The sequence below is a fragment of the Aspergillus fischeri genome, genomic scaffold (genome assembly GCF_000149645.3).
Source record: "Aspergillus fischeri NRRL 181 1099437636249 genomic scaffold, whole genome shotgun sequence".
In the NCBI taxonomy this organism is placed as follows: domain Eukaryota; kingdom Fungi; phylum Ascomycota; class Eurotiomycetes; order Eurotiales; family Aspergillaceae; genus Aspergillus; species Aspergillus fischeri.
Genome location: NW_001509770.1, coordinates 2903659 through 2926258, shown reverse-complemented (window position 1 = coordinate 2926258; position 22600 = coordinate 2903659). Strand labels below are relative to the sequence as shown.

The 22600-nt window shown below is 50.7% G+C and overlaps 7 protein-coding genes across 7 annotated transcripts, besides 2 other annotated features; 3 read left to right on the top strand and 4 right to left on the bottom strand.

The window, feature by feature from the left end:
• Positions 1–370: 370 nt before the first annotated feature.
• yme2 (putative RNA12 protein) lies at positions 371–2962 on the bottom strand (the record flags this gene model as incomplete). Its single annotated transcript, XM_001264933.1, has 3 exons — positions 371–927; positions 982–2724; positions 2785–2962. 3 exons carry the CDS (start codon positions 2960–2962, stop codon positions 371–373), a joined length of 2478 nt encoding a protein of 825 aa, XP_001264934.1.
• Positions 2963–3325: 363 nt separating this feature from the next.
• Positions 3326–4009, top strand: NFIA_017370 (EMI1 family protein; the record flags this gene model as incomplete). The annotated part of the gene is made up of 1 exon (XM_001264932.1): positions 3326–4009. The coding sequence occupies one exon, from the start codon at positions 3326–3328 to the stop codon at positions 4007–4009; it is 684 nt and encodes a 227-aa protein (XP_001264933.1).
• A 211-nt stretch (positions 4010–4220) lies between these two features.
• NFIA_017360 (uncharacterized protein) lies at positions 4221–5147 on the top strand (the record flags this gene model as incomplete). Its single annotated transcript, XM_001264931.1, has 1 exon — positions 4221–5147. One exon carries the CDS (start codon positions 4221–4223, stop codon positions 5145–5147), a length of 927 nt encoding a protein of 308 aa, XP_001264932.1.
• Positions 5148–5915: 768 nt separating this feature from the next.
• NFIA_017350 (glutamate synthase (NADH)) lies at positions 5916–12527 on the bottom strand (the record flags this gene model as incomplete). Its single annotated transcript, XM_001264930.1, has 4 exons — positions 5916–6066; positions 6140–12152; positions 12228–12268; positions 12352–12527. The coding sequence occupies 4 exons, from the start codon at positions 12525–12527 to the stop codon at positions 5916–5918; spliced, it is 6381 nt and encodes a 2126-aa protein (XP_001264931.1).
• Positions 12528–17328: 4801 nt separating this feature from the next.
• Positions 17329–17357: a microsatellite.
• An 831-nt stretch (positions 17358–18188) lies between these two features.
• NFIA_017340 (uncharacterized protein) lies at positions 18189–19398 on the top strand (the record flags this gene model as incomplete). The annotated part of the gene is made up of 2 exons (XM_001264929.1): positions 18189–18221; positions 18286–19398. 2 exons carry the CDS (start codon positions 18189–18191, stop codon positions 19396–19398), a joined length of 1146 nt encoding a protein of 381 aa, XP_001264930.1.
• Positions 18583–18626: a microsatellite.
• Positions 19399–20226: 828 nt separating the features above from the next.
• NFIA_017330 (SNARE domain- containing protein) lies at positions 20227–20927 on the bottom strand (the record flags this gene model as incomplete). The annotated part of the gene is made up of 4 exons (XM_001264928.1): positions 20227–20430; positions 20498–20591; positions 20648–20851; positions 20917–20927. 4 exons carry the CDS (start codon positions 20925–20927, stop codon positions 20227–20229), a joined length of 513 nt encoding a protein of 170 aa, XP_001264929.1.
• A 642-nt stretch (positions 20928–21569) lies between these two features.
• Positions 21570–22108, bottom strand: NFIA_017320 (histone H2A.Z-specific chaperone CHZ1; the record flags this gene model as incomplete). The annotated part of the gene is made up of 2 exons (XM_001264927.1): positions 21570–21763; positions 21943–22108. 2 exons carry the CDS (start codon positions 22106–22108, stop codon positions 21570–21572), a joined length of 360 nt encoding a protein of 119 aa, XP_001264928.1.
• Positions 22109–22600: the final 492 nt, after the last annotated feature.

Below are 22600 nucleotides of genomic sequence, written 5' to 3'. Positions count from 1 at the left end.
TTCAATGATGGGAGCAAAGTTACTTAATAAAAAGAACAACGCAACTTCAAGATGCAATAATTATTCAATTAGTCTAGGAAAACAAAGACACATTGAAACAGAAGGATCCTGAATCTCACCATCATATTGTGTAAGGATGGGAACCGTAAGTTAACTAATTTACACGTCCACTTACTCAGCAGTCTATCCTTTTCCTCTTCTGAGGATCAAACACTCAAAACTGCTGCTATCATGAGGTGCTTCACTAATGATTCAACCCGCTATGCTCGAGCGAATTCAGAATTTCAAATTGACTCCATTGATATAATACACATCGTTACATCATCAGACATAACCAGTTGACGCGACTCACGACTCATACATCATCCAATCAATGTTCGCTTCGGAGAATCTTCTGTAGATATGCACTTTCCTTCTCATATTTCGCAATTTTGTTTTGCGAACTGTATACTTTGTTGAGCACCCATTGGATTCGGTCTGTCAGTTCCCGTGGCTGCCTAGGCAGAGAGCCCAGCAGGCTGAGTTCTTCCTCGTATTTTCCGATGCTCTTATTCTCTTTGTTGATCTTCTGTGTTATGATTGCGAGGTCCATGCGACTGCTCAACGCTTTGTTCTCGGTGACCTTCTTGAAGGCTGCGCGAAGAACGGGCTTTCCAGGCCGGATTGTCTGGGGGCAGCCGTTGACAGCGGCGATTGAAATGAGTTCGGCGTGCTCAAGAGCGCGAAGGGTGATCTCTCCATTCTCTTTGAAGAGCTCGGAGAGAACAATTTCATTGTATGATAGAGCACCATCTTTGGACTCTGCAAGCCTTTTGATCAGATACCAAGCCTGTTCGTGGGTCCACGACTGCTCTATAGTTTCCGGCGTCAAAAGGAACATCTTGAGAATTTCAGATGCCGATTGTTCGATAATGCGGTTGACCGCGCCTTGAGCGTATGTTAGTAATCTATCATAGAACGTGACTGGTGCTCCCGACGTACCTCGCGGTGTCTCTCCCGCCTCAATACGGTGTGCCATGAATTCAAGATCTGTCACCCTGCCTCCCAAGGTCTCAATGCAAGCGTCTAGGTCCTCCAGCTCTTCAGCCCGCCGTGGCTGAGTCTTTCCATCCTTTGACTCATATGCCAAGTGATTCACAACAAACTTCCGGCCGACCTCCAGAGAACAGTCACCCAGGGTGATTGTGCGGAAAACCGAATTCGGCAACGCTTTGCTCAAAGGTTTGGCGTACGAGACATCGGTCGTGAGGAATATGACATGGGCAATGTTTCCGGCCGTTAGGCCAGCGGCCCACTCGGTGATTTTGTCGTACACAACGCTGCTCTCGGACGCATTGTGCAGGTAGTTGTCAATTACCACCACAGGGCGAAGCTCGGGATGAGCCTCAAGATACTCTTCATCGGTCAGATGCGAGTCCTTGTGATTCTTCTTTCTGTGCTCCAAGGTCACTTTCTTCAAAGCGGTAGCCGTGTTTTGCCAGATGTTGCTCAGCTGGGCGTCCAACGTCTCCGAGAACCCTGCCTTAGTCCCAATCATGCCCTGTGCCGCGAGATCGATAAAACTGCTGATGCTGTTCATCCATGAGAAAACCGGCCGGTAGCCTACCTGACTGGCTGCCCTGGCAATTTTCGCACTGTCACCCCGCGCGTCTTGGATTTGTTTACAGTCGATGACTATCTTATATTTGTAATCGACCAGGGCCCGGTCCAATACAAGCTCCCGCTTTCCCGAGCCACGGGGTCCATGAACAACGATGAAGGTTTCCACATTCTCCATTAGCCAGGATTGCAATCGAGTAATGTCTTCCTGACGGTCCTCCCATATGGCCGTGAGCCCACGAGGATCCGCCCCTTTGCGACCAAAATAAATAATGTTTGCTTTGTTTACCTGTTTGCGGATCCATTGCATCACACCATTCTCTTCGGTCTGAAGTGTCGACTTTATTTTCAGTTTGATGAAAAATGTCCGCATTGGATCGAAGATAGTGACGGTGATGGCGGCCAAGAGGGCGGCGAGCACCGGAATAACGATCCTGGGATGACTCAAAAGCCAGTCCTTGATCATGGACAGCTTGATCTTCCGCTCGTACTTAATCTTGAGCCGCGTACCCGATTTGCCGCCACCTTCTTGTTCTGGGACGGTGAAACCGTGCATACAGTTCTTCGCCATGCCAGCGTACTTGGGCCGAGAAAATTCGACAAAGGCGTACCTGGGCGTGACCTTAGAGTCAGACGGTTGTTTCTCTATGTCTCTGATTTTCCCATAGGGGCGAAATAGAGTGTATAGAGTCTCCGTGTTCAGGTCTGCCGCTGATGCTTCGGGAGACACTGGGTGGAACGCAACCTTGAGGCGGGGGCTTGGAAGGCGATAGAGATCTTCTATCCAAGGCCTTCCAATGACCCGACATACTTGAACTTCTTGAAAAGGATTGAACCAGGGCCTAATGGGATGCTCTTTCAGATTCTCTTTGATAGAGGCTTCAATGTCGGCGTCGTTGACATTGCTTGGACGAGTGTACTTGACAAACGCGCCGCCTTCCCTGAACCGCGGAACGACCTCTTTAACTTGGATATTCAGGTTCTTTGGAACCACTCGTTGGATGATTTGAAAAGTATCCGATGCAGCCAGCTGCGGTCTGTCGATGCGTTTCACGGCCTCCTCGTAAGACCGCATACCACCCAGCGGACCTCGCAGCAGCCATTGGAGTTTAGACGGAAAGATATCTAATTTTGAAGCATTAAATTACGCGTGGGATGATACATAAAAGACAGGCAAGGCCTTACTATTGATAAAAAGGAGTCCCTCGTTTTCTTTCAGATCAATGTGTCCTGTCTCGAACCATGACACTGCATGTGAAGTACTCCATCTCGCATAGCGGACTCGAGTCAGTTGTGTAGGAGGTTTCCACGGTAGAGGGGTCTGGCAGATTCGCGGTACCAAACCGGGGATTCGAGTTCGCATCATCGCGGCGAGGATGACATTCTTTTTCGAAGATTGAAGATGAGCGTTGCCGAAGATGATTGTGATGGATTGATATCCGAGAGTACTTTCTATGAGGGGAAGCTTGGTACCTGCTTATGACGTCGATCATGAGTGCATGTGTAAAGCCAATACAGCATGTAACAACATTTATTACATGAGTGCTTATAGATTACTCGAGATTACCGTCACAGCGCGTTTGCGGGATGAACTGCGAAATTTACATCTCCGAAGATGAAGTTCGTTTTTGCATTAAAATGTGTAATTTATTGACGTGGATAACTCGATCCACAAGACAAAAACAACTCTCCATCCCATAAACCCCCAGCACACGACAAAGTCGAAATGGGCTGGCTCTGGAGATCATCGCCCTCGAAGGAGGAACCTCAAACGACCTCCTCTATGCCTTCTTTCTCCGACAATGCGGCGCCGCAGCCATCACCCGCAGCAGAGACACCAGGCACCACGCCGCCATCGTCGCAGTCTCGGCCCTTGAGTCGCGAGGAACAAGCGGATGCAGAGTTCAACCAGTTACTGGAGAGCTTAAAGGCCGACGTATCACGAACAAAATCACCACAGCAGTCGTCCAATGTCTCAGAATCTCCCCTGTCCCCATCATCACCATCACCTTCCGGCCCTCCGCAACCTCCAGCTTCAATCGCCCCCGAGTCTCTCTACCCCGATTCCATGTCCTGCCGCTCTGCTTTTGACTACGCGTTTTTCTGTCAGTCGTTTGGAGGCCAGTTTGTGAACGTATACCGCTACGGCGAGCTGCGGTCGTGCAGCGAACACTGGGATAATTTCTGGCTGTGCATGAAGGCCCGTGGAATGGCGGACGAGGAGCGCAAGAAAGTCATTCGGGACCACTACCGGAAAAAGGCCGTCAAGTACAAGACGGGGCCGAGCAGTGAAGATGTCTGGGACCTTCGGAGGGAGCCAGTGCAGCATGCTTTCCAGGGTGATTTTGCAGCGCTGGAGAGGGAGATGAAGGCCGAGGAGGAAGCAAGTCGCAACGCTGGCGGGGTATAGAGCCATTCTTCGCTTTTGGGCCCTGTCTTTTTGTGCCTCTTTCATGCCATACCGTCTGGATTGGATACCTGTCCCCTCTGGGACGATTGTATTATACATTATGGACTACGGAGTACATCTTATGCTTAGCAACTGGGATACTACTGAATGAATCAAGTCTTATTATCCTTGACTCGTCGCTCCAGTTTCAAACATGCATAGCTGCTCTTTCATGACTCGACGATTCAGAGAAAGCAAGCTCTCCGCCGGTGACACATACAAAGCATTGTGTCTAGAACAAGGACAAAGAAGATCCGCACCGACGCCCTTGTTCTCATTGTTCATCCTGCATCGAGGCTCATTATCAAGGCTCCAAGTCAACGCATGTCTCATATCACTGTCACAGACCTCAGAGGCTGAGCGGACCACTATGATTATAAAAGCGAAGGAACCGCACAGCACAATAATGAAGCTACAGCTCAACAATCCTGCATTCCCCCATTCCCCCAATCCTAGCTTCACGATGAGATCTCGTCTAACCCACCTCCTGTTCCTACTCATCCTCATTACGGACTGCTCGCCTTCCGCTCCAAGGTCCCGATCACCACCGTCATCTCCACCACCGCGACGTCGTTCTCGCAGACGACGGCGGTTCTCAGACCGCTTCGCGTGCCGTCACGGCTCCCACACTGACAAAGACAACAGGTATCCGCTGGAGCGCATGCAGTCGCCTGAAAGCCACAGCGACAACCACCAGGAAGATAACGCCCCGCCCGCCAGAAAGACCGTCCGCTGGGGTCCCGTCACTGAGATCCCGAGGCCTGCCTACAGAAGCCGTGAGCGCAGCCCTAGCCCTGGCGGCTATCGCCCGTCCTGCAGAGTCGCAGCCAAGCCATGCTTGAAGCCGCCCACTCCGTTGGATCAGGAGATGGCACAGAGAAACCTTCGGGCTATGGTGGACGAGTCTACCCACCGTCTGAACATGTACTATGACGCCATGGAGTACTTCTCCGGTGACGTGGTTCTGGACGAGGTCATGTGTCAGGACGAGAGACAGCTTTTCCAAAAGGCAAGGAGGCAATCTTTGAAAGATACGTTCCGCTTCGCCAGGTCCCCATCTCAGACTCCGTCCAGGTCGAGCTCGGGAAGATCGCTTTGAGATGAATGAATGCAGAACGAATAGCAGTGTCACGCCGTTCAGGGTTTCAGGTGGCCTTCTCCTGGCATCAGGAATTAGGACTGGCGATGGGGAAGGTAAGCTCTTACCTCCAGTAAAGGCTCTCAAATGCAGAATAGGCTCGACGAGTTTCAACTCTTTTCTCGGACACCCTACTGGGTGAGCAGCATTATCAGCAATCAACAATGTCCTCGATGGAACGAAACCGCAGACGGATGAGGTACGCCTCCTATGTGTCTTTCTTTTACATTCCTGCCAGCAGATTTACACGAAGACCCGAGGTCAATCCTCCACTTTGTCAGACTGAAATTACTCTGTTTCCTTGTTTTCGAAACGGTCCCCTTTGACACTACAAACAGCACAAAAAATACAGAATAAGTTTCAGATTGATGATAGAAAAGGATATGTACATAAACAAAGACAATAGAACTTGCGGGAATCGTAAAAGCTCCGGCGACACCTTAATGTTCACCATAAGATCCTGTAAAACGACGCTGCAAACAAAAGTCAACTCGCCTTTCTCCGAAGAATAATCAGAAAGTGAGGTGCGAGAGGTGAAAAGAGTCAGTGAGCCTCCCTCGGTCACATCCATGTAATCGTGATGCGCCTAACATGGTAGATACAATTGACCACCCTGTAATGGATTCGGGATCAATCAACGAACTTTTCAACAACAAAAGAAAGATATCTTAAATCATTATCATCATGGAAATACTGTCACAGCCCCAGACGTAGCAAGGTCCCAGTCGTCTAGGCGACAACAGTGGTGATCTCGCTTGTCTTTGGGACCATGTCAATGGCTGGCCGGCGTACGATACCACCAGTCACAGGAAGCTGAGAGCTGGTGCCCGTCAGGAAGCTGTCAACTTCACGAGCACATTGACGGCCTTCGTTGATACCCCTAGAAGACAATGTTAGTTACGGTCCGTTGGTTTACCCAGCCTTGAGTCAATAATTTATGCGTGTAGACTTACCAGACAATGAGGGACTGTCCTCGGCGGCAGTCACCAGCAGCAAAGACGCCGGACACACTGGTCGAGTAATGACCTGGAGGCGTCTTGACGTTCTTACGGCCATCGCGCTCAATTTCATCGCCGAGAAGGCGGTCTTCAGGACCCAGGAAACCCATGGAAAGGAGGACAAGGTCCGCAGGGAAGAACTGTTCGCTACCCTCAATGGTCTTCATATCCCAACCGCCAGAGGCGCTCTTGGTCCATTCGACACGGACAGTGTTGATACCCTTGACGTGACCGTTACCGTCGTCGACAAATTCAGTAGACATGACACAGTACTCGCGAGGGTCCTTGCCCATGTGGGTCTTGACCTCGGAGTGGCCGTAGTCGACACGGTAGATACGGGGCCACTGGGGCCATGGGTTATCACGGGCACGCTCTGGTGGAGGCTGAGGCAGCAACTCGAAGTTGACAACAGACTTGGCGCCATGGCGAACAGAGGTACCAATGCAGTCGTTACCAGTGTCACCACCACCAATGACAACAACGTGCTTGTCCTTGGCAGAGATGTACTCGCCGTCAGAGAGACCCGAGTCGAGAAGAGACTTGGTGTTGCGGTGCAAGAACTGCATGGCAAAATGTACGCCGTCCAGCTCACGGCCAGGGACCTTCAGATCGCGGGCAACGGTGGCACCAGTGGCGATGATGACAGCGTCATTGCTCTGGCGCAGCGAGTTCAGGGACACCTCGCTGTCAGGGCCAACGGCAGTGTTGGTGACGAACTTGACACCCTCGGCGGCCATAAGATCGACACGGCGTTGGACGATCTTCTTATCAAGCTTCATGTTGGGGATACCGTACATCAGCAGACCGCCAATACGGTCAGCACGCTCGTAGACAGTGACGCTGTGCCCGGCACGGTTAAGCTGATCTGCAGCGGCGAGACCAGCGGGTCCGGATCCAATAACAGCGACCGTCTTGCCAGTGCGCGTCTTAGGTGGACGAGGAACCATCCAGCCCATCTCAAAGCCACGGTCGATGATGGCACACTCGATAGACTTAATGCCCACAGGATCTTCATTGATGCCCAGCACACAGGCGCCTTCGCAAGGGGCAGGGCAGACACGACCAGTGAATTCCGGGAAGTTGTTGGTCATGAGCAACCGGTTGAGAGCATCCTGCCATTGGTTCGCAAATACTAATTCATTCCACTTGGGAATGATGTTGGAGATAGGGCAACCAGTGTCAGATTGGCAGAAGGGGACACCACAGTCCATGCAGCGAGCGGACTGGTACTTGAGCTCATCTTCACTGAGACGGCTCGACAGCTCGGCCCAGTCCCGGGTACGAGTAGCCGGGTTGCGGTACTTCTCGCTGCGTCGGCTGTACTTCATGAAACCCCTCGTCTTATCAAGGATCAAAGCGGACCTCTTTTTCTCAGTCTTTGAGTCGCTTACGCTGTCTTCAATGTCCAGCATCTCGGCCTTCTTCTCCTCTCCTTCCGTCTTGTGCTTGGGCTTCTCGGCAGGAGTGCTGGGAAGCTGAGGGATAGTGAATTCGGCCTTCTTAGCAGCTGCTGCCTTGGCAGCTTCCTCCTCCAGAATGCGCTTGTAATCAGTAGGCAACACCTTGACAAAGTGGGGAAGAGCACGGGTGAAGTCCAGGAGGATACGAGCAGCCAGTTCTGAGCCTGTGTAGTGGTGGTGGTCCTCGATTAAACCGCGAACAAAGGCGATCTCAGCAGGGTCTTCCAGGCCCGAAACCTCCACCATCTCCATATTAACCTTAGAGAGGAAATCCTGGTTCATGTCCAAGACATAGGCAATACCGCCGGACATACCAGCAGCGAAGTTACGACCGGTCGAGCCAAGAATGAGCACACGACCACCGGTCATGTACTCACAACCGTGGTCACCAACACCTTCAACGACGGCAGTAGCACCGGAGTTACGAACAGCAAAACGTTCAGCGGCCACACCACGGAAGTAGCAGGTACCCCGGGTAGCACCGTAGAGACAAGTGTTACCGATGATGATGTTCTCCTCTGCCTTGTAGGCAGCACCGCGAGGCGGATAGACAATGAGACGACCGCCAGAAAGACCCTTGCCTACATAATCGTTGGCGTCACCCTCAAGTTCGAGAGTAATACCAGGAGCAAGGAAAGCACCAAAGGACTGACCAGCAGAGCCCTTGATGTTGGCGTGGATGGTGTCTTGAGGAAGGCCAGCTCCACCGTAGCGGCGACTGACCTGGTAAGACAGAGTAGCGCCCAGGGCACGGTCAGTATTGACAATGTCACACTCAATTCTGCAAGGCAAACCCTTCTCGAGCGCCAATTCGGACTCCGCGATCAGCTTGTTGTCAAGGCGGACGTGCAGACGGTGGTCTTGCTTGCGGACATTGTAAGTAGCCACGCCAGGACGGAGGGAGTGAGCGGGAGTCAGGATGAGGGAGAGGTCAATTCTCTCCTGCTTGGCGCTGCGAATGTCCTCCCTGACCTTGAGCAACTCAGCACGTCCAACCATCTCGTTGACAGTGCGGATGCCGAGCTTGGCCATGATAGCACGCATCTCATTAGCCACATAGTAGAAGAAGTTGATCACGTGTTCGGGTGTGCCCTTGAACTTTTGGCGGAGTTCGGGATCCTGAGTTGCGATACCAACAGGGCAAGTATTCAGATGACATTTCCGCATCATGATGCAACCTAGAGCGATCAGGGGAGTGGTGGCGAAACCGAATTCTTCAGCACCCAGCAAACAGGCGATAGCGATATCGCGACCTGTGCGAAGTTGACCGTCAGTCTGGACCACAACACGACCACGCAGATCGTTGAGGACCAGAGTCTGATGGGTCTCGGCGAGACCCAGTTCCCATGGAAGACCGGCGTACTTGATACCAGTCCAGCGAGAAGCACCAGTACCACCGTCGTGACCGGAAATCAGGATATGATCAGCCTTGGCCTTGGCGACACCGGAGGCTACGATACCGACACCAACCTCAGACACCAATTTCACGGAAACGCGGGACCGAGGATTGGAGCACTTGAGATCATAGATAAGCTGCTTCAGGTCCTCAATTGAGTAAATGTCGTGGTGAGGTGGAGGCGAGATAAGGCCGACACCGGGAGTGGAGTAACGAGTGTGAGCAATGGGGCCGACGACCTTGTGGCCGGGCAGCTCACCACCTTCTCCAGGCTTAGCGCCCTGGGCCATCTTGATCTGCAGCTCGTCGGCATCGGCAAGGTAGTGGGAAGTCACACCGAAACGGCCGGAGGCAATTTGCTTGATGGCAGAGCGCATGGTGTCACCATTCTCCAGTCGCTTGCTACGCTCAGGGTCTTCACCACCTTCACCGGTGTTGGATTTACCACCAAGACGGTTCATGGCGATGGCCAATGTGGAGTGAGATTCCATGGAGATGGATCCGTACGACATGGCACCTGTCACGAAACGACGGACGATTTCAGTCCAAGGCTCAACCTGGTCGATAGGAATGGGGCTCCGTTGCTCGAAGTCGAACTCGAGCATACCACGCAGAGTGCAGTTTTTGATCTGCTCATGAGCGGCCTTCGCGTAAGCCTCGTAAGACTTGTCGTTCTTGGTACGGACAGCATCTTGGACATTGGCGATACTGACGGGGTCGTTGATGTGCGCCTCGCCTCCATCACGCCAGTGGTACTCGCCCGATTCAGGAAGTCCGGGAATTTCAATGATGGAACGAGATGGGTATCCGCGTTCGTGGAAGGCATACGCATCCTGAGCGATCAGCTCAAAAGTCAATCCACGGATACGGCTGGCAGTTCCGGCGAAACATCGGTCAATGACGCTGTCATCAATACCGAGAGCCTCGAAGATTTGGGCACCCTTGTATGACTGCAGGGTAGAAATACCCATCTTGCTCATGACTTTCAGGATACCTCCGTCGCAAGAAGCCTTGTAGTTCTCAATGACCTTCTCATCGGAAAGTTGCTTGCGAATCAACTTCTCCCTGTTCATCTTGAGAATACACTCCATGGCCAGGTAGGGATTGACGGCGTCAGCACCATAACCAACCAGGACACACATATGGTGGACTTCACGAGCCTCAGCAGTTTCGACAACGAGAGCCGCCAGTGATCTCCACTTATTGCGGACCATGTGATGGTGCACGAGACCCGTAGCGAGCAATGCGGACACAGGAACTCGATCGGCGGAGGTTGCCCGGTCAGAGAGGACGATGATCTTGTCACCATTCTGGATTGCTTCGGTGGTAGCATCGCAAATGTCATCGAGGGCCTGGAGGTAACCAGGGACACCCTTCTTCTTCTCGAAAGTGATGTCGATGATCTTCACCGTCCAGTCATTGTAGACTTGGCTGATGTTCTTGATAGCATTAAACTCGGGGATGCTCAGGATGGGGGAGGAAAGACGCAGACGGTTGCACTGCGAGGCATCCATCTCCAAGAGATTGCCCTGAGGACCGACATAACACTCGAGAGACATGACAACAGCCTCCCGAATAGGGTCAATGGGAGGGTTGGTGACTTGAGCGAAGAGCTGGCGGAAGTATTCGTAAAGAAGGCGAGGCTGCTGCGCCATGCAGGCCAATGGAGCATCATTACCCATTGAACCGAGGGCTTCCTTCGAATCGGCAGCCATAGGGCCAAGAAGCAGACTGACCTGCTCGAAAGAATAACCAAAGGCCTTGAGCCGAGGGTCGTTTTGAACAGTGGTGCCGTCGAGTGTGTAACTAAGATCCACATGCTGTTCCAGCAACTTCCGATTGATGTCAGGCAGTTTCAAAAGTTCCTTGTCGAGCCATGCGGCAAAGTCTTGACGGTGGGCGACAGTGTGCTTCAGTTCAGCATCATCGATGATACGACCGGCCACAGTATCGACCAGAAGCATCTTTCCAGGCTGTAGACGACCCTTTTGAACGACTCTTTCCGGGTCAATGTCCACGGCACCGACTTCAGAGGCACAGATAATACGGTCATCATCGGTCACATAAAAACGGCAAGGACGCAGACCGTTGCGGTCCAAGTTCGCACCACAGTAACGCCCATCAGAGAACGTGAAGAGCGCAGGTCCATCCCAAGGCTCCATCTGACAAGCAGCCCACTCATAGAAGGCAGCTTTGGCAGGGTCCATGGCCGGGTTATCCTGCCACGCCTCGGGAATCATGATCATGACCGCCTCGGGCAGAGAAAGAACACCGTTGATCATCAGTAACTCCAGGACATTATCGAAGGCAGCCGAGTCAGAACCACCGTCTTCAACGATCGGGTACAGAGAATCCAGCTCGTCACCGAAAATGTCAGACTTAAGAAGGCCTTCTCTAGCTCTCATCCAGTTCTTGTTTCCGCGCAAGGTGTTGATTTCACCGTTGTGGGCAGCCCATCGCAGAGGCTGTGCACGGTCCCAAGACGGGAATGTGTTGGTAGAGAATCGGGAGTGGACGAGAGCGAAGTGCGCTTCGTAATCAACATTGACGAGGTCATGGTAGTACTGGTACACCTGAACAGGGGCCAATTGACCCTTGTAGACAATGTTTCTGTTACTGAGGGAGCACAGATAGAACCAATTAGCGAGACCAATGACGTGAGTGGCTCGTTTCCGAAGAACATAGAGCTGGCGCTCGAAAGTCCTCTCGTCGAACGACTCAGGATCGGTGTTTTCTGGCTTATTTCCCTCACCATATGCGGACTTCAAGACCACAAATGGCTGCATGATGATCGGCTCTCTGGACAGAGCAGCAGGTCCCAAGATGGTTGAGTCGCGAGGGACCTCACGCCACCCTAGAACCCGCAAACCGAGGGATTCTGCGATTTCCTCGAGCTTGGCGGTAGACTCCTTAAGAGACTCCTGATCCGGCTTGAAAAACAAGTTACCGACAGCATACTGGCCCAGCGGAGGTAGTTCAACGCCGACTTCTCGGGCGAAATTCTTGATGAAAAATTTGTGCGGAATACTGGTCATGACACCGGCACCATCACCGTCTCGTGCATCAGAGCCAACGGCTCCTCGATGCGTCATGTTGCAAAGCAGATTGCGGGCTATCAGTGAAGCAAGAGGTCAGCGAGCTGTTACTCGATCGTACTTAATGACGATTACCAAAGGGGAGGTCCTACCATCGCTGACAATTTTGTGGCTTGGTTTGCCCTTGATGTGACTAGATAACCGCAGGAGTTAGTCGATGCTAGTTCTGGACCATCTGACCTGCAGATCACATCCATGGGGAGATGTGCAACATACGCAGCAAATCCTACACCGCAGGCATCCTTCTCATATTCGGGGTCATAGAGACCCTGCCTCTCGGGCAGAGTGTTAGCCCAGCCATAGCCACGCTTTGGCTGGTACTCCGAATATTCATTCGGTTTCTGCTCTTCAACTATATTTTGGCCATAGAGTTCCTGCAAATTAAGACCCATTCTTCCGCCGGCGACCGACAGAGAATGGAATTACAGGGTTGGGAAGACTGTCGCTGCACTGGGACTGGAAATAGGGACGTTGCAGACAAGACCGGGGCGGGGCAGCCGTCCAGTAGTTGTATAGAAAAGAAAGATGCGTCTAGACTGTCGTCACAGGTATTCGGGGTCAAAAACGCGGGTTTCTAAGGGAGATTAGGGAAGTCTAGATGGTGTTTGACCCAGCGTCTAACTTCGAGAGTGATGGTAAGAGAGCAGAGAAGGAAGAAAGAAAGGAAAGAAGGAAGATCAGAAAATAAATGAGGAGGAGAGAGGGGGGGGGAGAAATAGCCAGAGGCAGTGGAGCGGGACGACCAAGCCTGCAAGGTAAATTCCGTGAGTAACGAACGATACACTGATACCGTACGGGGGGGAGAGGTCCGGGGAATCCACCTCGAGACTCCGATGGGCGAATGTACTCTGGGAATTTCTGGTAAGTAGGTAACTATATTATCCGTATGGCTGCTCTTAGTGTGCCAAAATTTGAAGAACACTACTATTAGGTGAATACTAGGCACCTAGCAAAGAAAGGACGATATCAATGTCGGTAGAAGGTAAATTTGCTCCTGGGATCTGGGATATGTCAAGGACTACTCCCACCGTGGCGAAATGCAGTTTGTCATCATTTACTCTGGCATCTAGTCTTTATGGGTAGAATGCAAGGCACTGTATCCAGTGTTTTAGCGGACTCCCTTGCTCTGTACAGTAGGATGACAGGCGATATGGACAAACAGAGCAAAATCTATAGTACGATGTGTGCATAGTTCTTGTGACAAAGAGCCCGAGTACTGCATTTATTTTCTGTGAAGATTGATGTCCACTGTATCCGTACTTCTTGCCGGAAAAAGGCAAATTTGCTATTCCTTCACGCCCGTTCAATCCCGCTTCGGGTGAGATGGTGGTCCTTCTAACCTACGGCGCACTCCGTACACAACTCAAGAGCAGGAGAGGAGCCATTCTCGGTATTTGCCACATTGATTAGAAGAGCGTTCACAAATACGAATCTTGAGGAAGATCATTGATTCTATAATCCTTGCCAAATAGAAGGTCCGGACATACGGAGTGCATCATGTCCTATGAATTTGACGATGGAGGGGAATTCCAGCATAAGCAGGACCTTAGTAGGTTGTTCCAGCAGGAGAGAGATAAGACATCGCCCACCAATCAGAAGAGAGGCTTTTCAACCTGGACCTAAAAAGATTAGGTTTTCACTACGTCAAGATCCAAACCCAGTGGGGCACATGGGCCTTAGCTTCTGACTGTAGATTATCCTTAAAAAATAAAAGCAAAAGAAGACGACGCTAGCGCATGAGTTTGGTTCAATTGATTTACCACCCGAGCCGAGATACAATACGCCGTTTCGTTTGGAACGGTATCCATCCATGGCTATGGTCCATTCAGGATGGACATATTCATAAACAACTGGAGTCCGTTCTTCAACATTAATTGGATAATTGGATTTTGCCTCGGAACGCTCATCTGGATGTGACTGGCCCCGTTTTGGAGTAATGTTCTCCCCTCACGCTCATCCATCAGCACTGAAAGCCATATGAATATTTGTGTACAGCTCCCGTATCAGTCATTGGCTCGTACTGTAGTCTGCCTGGTAGCAGTCTAATTATCATCGCTTCTGATTGACTTCTTCGGACTTGCACGTCTCCTATGAGAAAGGCAAAGAGACAAGATCTGAAACGATTCCATTGCACGATTTCCTATATCAATCGCTTGATTAATATTTGAGAGCCTATACGGAGAGCACTGCAGTAGACCCAGTTTGGGAATGGTTGATTCGTCCACATATAGTCAATTGTATGCACTATGCAAAGGGGCAATGACTTCTCGAGTCTTCGACAGGCTTCTGCCCTTGACCAAGGAGATCCCGGCTCTGAGATGCTCGAAAACTTGCAGTCTTAATAATATCATTAGACTTAGCAGCATGAAGGGCCGCATGGCCGGTAACCAACTGGGTGGGTGTCGCTATGTGGGGCAGTACAAGGATTTAGTTGCTTAGGTTGTCCTCCAGTTGAAGACTTCAATTATCGAAAGTACCTTGGGTGTCTATACATGACCTTTACCGCTAGGCAGGCAGAAGGGATGTTCACAGGTTTCTGGTCGAGCGCTCATTGGGAACTTGGAAGTGTAGGCATCGGAAGAAAGAAGACCGACAGAGAAAGGCAAAAAAAGAAAAATAATTTAGTAGGATGCACGACACTGCAAGCCTGCTCAAAGGCGCACCCGAAGGATTCTGGTGGAAGCCACCGGCCGACAACGGCGTGCACTGAGCGATAGATGGCCTTGAAATCCAGCCTTACCTCAAGGACCGGGGTGTCGACTCCAAGTGCTGGCGCTATTAACGCTGAATGCTGACCAGTGGCTGCTCTTGTCCATATGTGCCTTAAACCGTCACACTCACACTAGGTTGCATTACAGCCAGCATGGTAATAGTACCCCACGCTGAACATTAGCGAAAATTGACCATATTGCACCGAGTAGATTCTTCTCAGTAAATAGAGAGAGGTATGCGATTTGATTTTCACAAGGCAGAGTGAGGTGTATGGACTAAACATTTGATACTGCCTCCATAGCTTGGGTGTACAAGCTCGTACCGACTATGTATTATTACGATAAGTTTCATGATCCAAATTGCTGAGCAAAGCCGGGTGAATTACTGGCACGGAGCAGTTACCGTTGGTCCGTTGCCCTCCATTAGAGCCTTGGAGTTGAATGTCCGCCCAGAATAAGCCTGTAACCACAACTTCCGACAACGGCCAAGCTAGCGCCTTACCTCTTCCGTCCTGGATTCTTCCCCTTGCTTCCTCTCCCCTCCCCTTCCTCCGTCCTCCCCAAATCACTTCTTGCTGTCCTTAGGCAACAACCCCCGATGTCGGGACTTCCGAGCGGTAATCAAACTGCGTACAGATTGGCTTGTTGAAATTATGCCATCTCATTCTTTGAGGTCATCAAATGATCAAGCAGCTTATCGCGCTTCAATGTAGATAATAATCTACCCCATATGTTATTGATTCGGCTCCGAACCCCGTATTCTTCTCTTAGGATGTACCAAATATCACCCTCCAGTACCACTACTCTCGACGGTTTTGTTCATTTCAGATCATGTCTGGGTCACTCCGTACTCCATAATAATCCATTATTCCATACCTATTCAGTAGTGGCTCATGGTTATGTGGGATTGTGGACTATGAACTCCAGAATCCTGAGATATACACCTGGGGAAAACCCACTCTTACCCCCTCCCTCGGTCCCTCCCCTCCTCCCTTTGATGGTGTATGGCCCCGACCAATAGGCGTGGCGGATTTAACCAGCACCCCGGAATACGAGCGGTACGCAGCTAGATGCACTTATGCATGCATCGCAGTCCCTGCTAATTTTCCATATGATTGAGTTTCGGGCTTTCCAGCGTGGGCTTGTCAATCCCGACTCAAACACGCGCGATAAGAGCTTAATTGAAGAAATGTGATGATAATAATAATACATAAATCAATCGATTTCCAATCTCCCTGAGTCTCCGCAGCGTCCACCACACCACGAAACGACTGCCTTCAGGTATCTACTCCGTACCTAGGCTACCTGGCGCCTACCCAACGCATTCAACATTTGGGTTTCTCACCCATCAGTACCAATATCCATCAAGGAAACTGGATGATTGGCCTTTTTCGACTCGTCGATCATTGCGAACAAGTGCAATAGCGAAGGTGAAGAGCTACGTCGTAAGTCATTCAGCTATGGGTTGTAACCGACTCTGATCCGTCGATCATCTCACCATGCTGTCGCCTTTATTCTGCGACAGACAAATAAATTGCAGGACCCTTCGGCCGATTGATGGACTTCTTACAGGACACTTTCCCTTTTCGGAATGAAAGCACTTGGAATCATGCTACCTCCAGACGAAGAATATACTACACGGGAAGGGCGAACGAATCATATCGCCTATTATGATGACTTCCGAAAGCAGACGAAGCCTACTCAGACTCAATAACGTGACTCACAACTTCGACTCATTAAGGGATTCACTAAACAATGCAGCCTGGGAAATTATTAATGGGCCTGGCAGGAGCAGACAGGCCAATTAGCGGCAGCCTCATGATGCTGTAGTACCCTTCAGCATGTGAGCTGTCCTCTATTTTTCATCTAATCTCCCATCGTTCTCTCGGGTAAGATACGATACAGCAGATTACCCCAGGCATCATGTGACCCAGCGGAGTGCCAATTGCTTTCTTCCGGGAAATCCCGAGGTTTCCTGACCACTCTTGTCCGCTTTGGGTTCACCGGAAGTGATGTGGTTGATGGAGCGGAAGACTGCAACTATTCGGGAATTTGCGGAAAGCCCGTTGTAACGCCCGAAATCGGACTCTTACCAGGCTCCGAGGGACTGTACGGAACGAGCTCCAAAGTCCAAAGACCGCTAGCGAGGGAGAGGGCGGTATAGACACATTGTGGGCTGCATCTGCATGGATGGTCAGATCTCATTATCAGCAGTATCGAATTGAAACGGAGCCATTTCGGATCTCGCCGCTAGTATTATTTCCAGTCATAGCTCGTGGGTTTACACCTGTGATCCTTTTCAGCGTGCTCCCAAGCGAGACCCTTTGCTCGTCTTTTTGAAAGATTCGCGTGATGGAGGAATTGGGCTTCGTGGAATGATCTCTTGCTCAAAGGCAGCACAATTGAGCTAGGGATGCCTGCCACCATGATCTGATGGTTCTTCTTTGCTGAAGCATTGCAAACGATTGTCTGCAGACACATTGCAGTGAGACAATGCAGTGAGACAATGCAATCTCAGTATCGGGCCATGTCCGCACGTTTCCTCAATTATGGGCTGAGCTAACTTGCTCGAGAGTTCCAGAGATTGCCGATAGTTCTTCTAAGAGCTACTACTAGCCTGATCCCATAGAGACCTGTGTTGCTTCTTTCTTACGATACGAGCCTTTTGTCCAAATGCTAGGATATGCTGCATTCATGAGTCGACGGTTGACGAGGCTCCAATGCAATGTGCATAGCTAAAGGCTGCTAGCATCTATATCTAGATTCTATAGTAGTTAATTCGAGCACTTAATGATATTGATGCCAAAATTTTCATCTTGACACAAGACCCTTTTGACTCCGTGTATGATATCAACGTATATGCTATGAAGCTTGTGAAGTTTTGCTACTTCCAATATATGCTGGGCGTCGTAACCGCGTTGATGAACGACACCGCGACCGATTGGATTCAAAAGAAAGATTCAGCTTCTTTATTCTCTCTCATCATCTACAACTCTCAACGGTTGTTGTTCTCAAGGACTTGGTGTTGTATTGTTTTGGCTTTGGAGATACTATGGTTCCCCGCGCGATAGTGGAGCTTCATTGTTTTCTGTTTTTCGTTCTCTTCTCCGCACTTGCTTTTTATCATTTGAACACGTCATAATACACTCTATATACAAATCCAATTGACCGCCGGCTGGCGTGTAGTCGACTGTTGATCTGAAAGAAACGACTGCCTAGAACCATTGATTCAATTGCAGAAAGCAGGAGGTCTTGTATGTGCTGGACCTGACCATCCCCTGGGCACCGAGGTCTTCCACGACAGAAGCTTTACTCAAGGAGGAGAAAAGAATATCACCAATAATGCTGTCTCTTCCCTTGATTACGCCGCGCGACGTATGCTGATCTCTAATTGCACTGGACTCCCCGTCATTCAACGAACTAACATCCATTCAAACAGTCGCATGAACTATGGTTCGGCTCCTCTCAATTCCACCGCACCTCATATCAACACCTTCAGTCGCCCGGGGACGCGCCACCGCACGGCCACCCACGTCGCAATGGACACAATGCCCCGAATGGACGAGCAGCAACTGCCCCCGGCAACAGCCTATCGTCATTGCAGCTCGAGGAGCGCGCTCTCCGCGCCCGCAAGAACAACATCGCTTCGTTCGGATACTCGTGGATCAAGCCGGCGGGATGCTCCAAGACCATGCTGGGTATGAAGGAGGAGGAGGCCGAGCGGGAGGAGGCCCTCGCGGCCGCGGCGGCTGAGATGGCTGCGGCGGCTGCGGCTGCGGCTGATCCCGGGTTGGATGAGTTTGGGAATCCGATGCATGACCAGGCGGATGATACGGGTATGGAGAGGGATTTGGATGACGACATTCCCGATGCCGATGCGGACGGACTCGTGGAGGAAGGAGAGGAAGGACTGGAAGAGGACGAAGACGTGGATGAGGAGGGATACATGGAGCGGGATCTAGACGATGACATTCCTGAAGCGTTCGCCGATGACGATGACGAACATGATGATGATGAAGAAGAAGAAGGCGAGGAGAATGTGGAGGATACTGTTGACTTCGACAACCAAGCCGACCTGGACGACGAGATCCCCAGCGCAGCAGATGATTACGAGGGCGAAGACATGAGCGACGTAGTCGAGGACGGAGACGAAGATGCATTCGGGATGGAGCGTGATCTGGACGACGAAGTTCCCGAGGCAGCGGAAAATGGATCGGAACAAGAAGAAGAATGGCAGCACACCGACACCGATGCCGAGTTTGACGACGAAGATGACCAGAGCTTCTCGCATGACCAATTTGCTGCACAGGGTCTTCGAGCCACCATATCCAGCAACCGTGGCCTACCACCGCCGTCCGCCCATCGCAGCCGGGAAACGCCAGCCCAGACACGATTTCTACAACGCTGGAGTGGCGGCGGCGATGCGTTCGACTCTAGTGGCATGATGTTCGACGAGGGTGATCTCCGTGCGTCGTTGGCAAGCCAGGCAAGCCCCCAGAGCGGCTTTGGAAGATTTCCGAGGCGGCGTAGTGGAAGGGATAGTCTTGAATGAGTCTGATCTTCCGGATAACGGACAGCTACGGTTGCCAGGTACTAAGTATGCACATTCACTGCCTTATATTATCCGGATTTCCGGCGTTTGGCTTAGAGGTTTTGGGTCCATCAATAGGAGGGAGTTGGTTGGTACATGGTAATCAGTGGACGCGCCTCTTGATTCTGCATAATACATGTGACTGATGAGCAGAAGTTGAACAGAGCATACAATATCCCTACTTATATGTTTCGAGGAAAGCTTTGGAATGTCCCCATTGCATTGAGGTTTGCTTACACCATACAGACGGAGACTTATAACACTAGCTCAATCCTCTTGCCCCGGCTGAGAGGACGATCAGGAGCAAAGGAGATATAGAAGCGAATGAAGACATAAAGGCTATAAGATAAAACTTCCCGTCTAGTTCTGCTCCTACCCAATGAGATCATATATACATACATGTCGTGCGAGCAAGATATTACAGTGTTTGAGTGAATAGCATGAGCCACCCTTATGCCCTTCAAAACCATATCAACACATGCGCCAGGCGGTGACATGGCATTACCGGGGGAAAGAATAACAGACTGATGGAAAAGAATAGTGTTCAGTATGGCTTTGGCACAGTGTGCAACATACAGCGCCAGAAAACGCCACAGAATGGACTATGCAGCAGTGAAGTAGAAGACATTATAAGGAGTAAGTTATGTATGCCCACGGGTGAGAGTTATTATTTAGACGGAGGCCAAGGGGTACCTGGGGTAGTGCAGTGTGCTGTGGAGGCGACGGAAAATGTCACCGGGTTGAGGTATCAGGTATTTATCGATGTAGGCAGTCCGTCCGATATAGGGCCTAAGTCAGCCACACGTATGCGAAGATCAGGAAAACAGCCAGGAAGAAACCCAGCCATGCACGCCAGCCAACACCCGTACGCTCGGCCATCCGGAGCATGCGAGTCATGTTACCACGGAGGCGCACGCGAGTGTTGTCGAATGCATCGTTGAGCTCTGAGATGGTAGATGTATCTCGAATTTCATCGCCAATGGCGAGTGTAAGCTGCCAGGAGTATCAGTATCGCGTTCGTGATGTCGCTCTAAATAAACAGCAAGAATGACGGACTCACATCCTTCAACATCTTCACTTTCGCGCTGATACCTTCGACCTGGGCGTCATTTTGCGATTCGAGATGGTCGAGGACTGCGTCGGAATATTGGCCCCTTCACCCATGAGCATCAAACAGGTATTGTGAGGTGTGTTTGCGGGCAAGACTCACTTCGCATTGGGGGTGGCCTTTCGGAAACCACCTGTGGAGCCCCCGTTCATGTACCCATCGGCATTCGAGGCAGAGTAGCCCCCATAACTATACCCGCCCACGCTGGCCGGTGAGCGGCTGGCGGGTCGAGAACCACCGCCGTAGGAATCGAAGAGAGAAGAAGAGGCGCGGGGATCGCGCTGATGAAGCGAAGAACGTGGAAATCTGTAAGAATTCAAGTTAGTTCCGAGATATCCACGGACGCCATATTTAGTGTTGATCGGTCATACCGTGAAGACATAACAGATGGTCGTAAACTGGGAGATGGTGCAATTCAGGAGACACGGAGAACACCAATTGACGAAGGATTCTCACCGCCAGCTAATTTGTGCGCATGATGATCAGTGTTCAAATATGCAGAGCTTGCAGGATCAGCTTGTATATCTCAGCCAGATCCCGAACTGCATCGTCTGAACAAAGCTTTGCGATCTGCTTGCGGCGAGACAATCGAAACAACAACACGACGGAGTTGCCACTTGGGTGTCTGTGACTCGCTCAACCGCCGCACGTGAGTGATGATGCACGAAATGTTGAATGTTTTCTAGGGGCCTCCAAATGATTTGACCGACAAATAAGAGATCTGATTTTAGAAGTTTAGAATTGTACAGCTGCTGCAAGTATTTATGCGAGGATAGGATGGGAAGAGGGGTGTAGAATTAGCACCCTGATCACATACTAGGTTGGGGTCCTCTTGTCGTCGGGGTGAGAATGTTTACAAGCTCAGTATCAATAGATCCGTTTCGTCACAGTATGTGCGCATACTCGAAGAAGAAATGATTTAACTGGAATAGAAACAGAAAGCCCCCAATGAACCTGCGCCTGCCGTCCCATTCACAATTCCCATTCCCAGGTTATTTTAATGGTTCCATAAGACGTCTTTTAATCAATCGCGCATGTCCTCGTCGTTAGGTTGGAATTCCTCATCGTCATCGTCCTCATCGTCCATCTCATCCTCGGCCTTCAGCTTCTCGGCCGCCTCCTGGAAGTCGATGGTCTTGCCTCGTGTCCGACGACCTCCAGAAATGATATTTTCCTCAGAGATGGGTTCGAGATTGTCGTGGTCATCATCGTCATCATCTGTAGAATGGTTAGGTTAGCATGACTAGCCCTCTGAAATAGTTCCCGCGAAGTCTTCCAGAAATGGAAAGAAGAGAGGAAAAGGAAATATGGGTTTAGAAGCACATACCGTCCGCCATCTATGAGTAGATGAGTTAGCTTGAGCGTCTGAGTAGTACATCACATGGGGCGATGCGAACTCACCATTTCCTCAGCTTCGCTTTCATCACTGTCCTCTTCCTCGTCCATGCTCATTTCCAGGGAAGGCTCATCAGCGGCCTTGCCCTTGCCCTTATCCGCAGCGGCCGCATCGGGAGCATTGGCAGCAGGATCGTTGCTGAGAGTAGCCTGGTGGTTGTCGCCCATTGTTGGTTTGTTTCGAAGTGTCTCTGAGTACAGATATTAGGAGAAGTAGGTGACAGAAATGAGTACCTTTAAAACAGGGAGAAACAATTGCAAGGAGACTTCCAAAGAGAGCTTGAGAGGGAAGTGCAGAAGGACCTTAAGTACTGCACGGAGTGCAAGGATGGAAATTAATGTCGTTGAGGAATGGTAACAACAAGAGCTGCGGACAGGAAACCAAAAACACATCAACCGCAAGGGAGATGCACCATCCCACGAGTCCCCGGGCGCTGATTGGCTGATCACAGGATTGATCAGCACAGCTCTCTCTTGTGATGCGCTATACCTTTTCAGGATTGATTATTTAAGGCCTGGGGCTCATGGAATTCATACCGCTGCTCAACAAGGGGAGCAGAAACGCAGATGGAGCACTCCGTACTTGAAGACTACTATCCTAAATAGTTCTGGGTTTAACTAGCTAATGATCTGTCAATCGAGAGGTCTCCTTGATGCTAT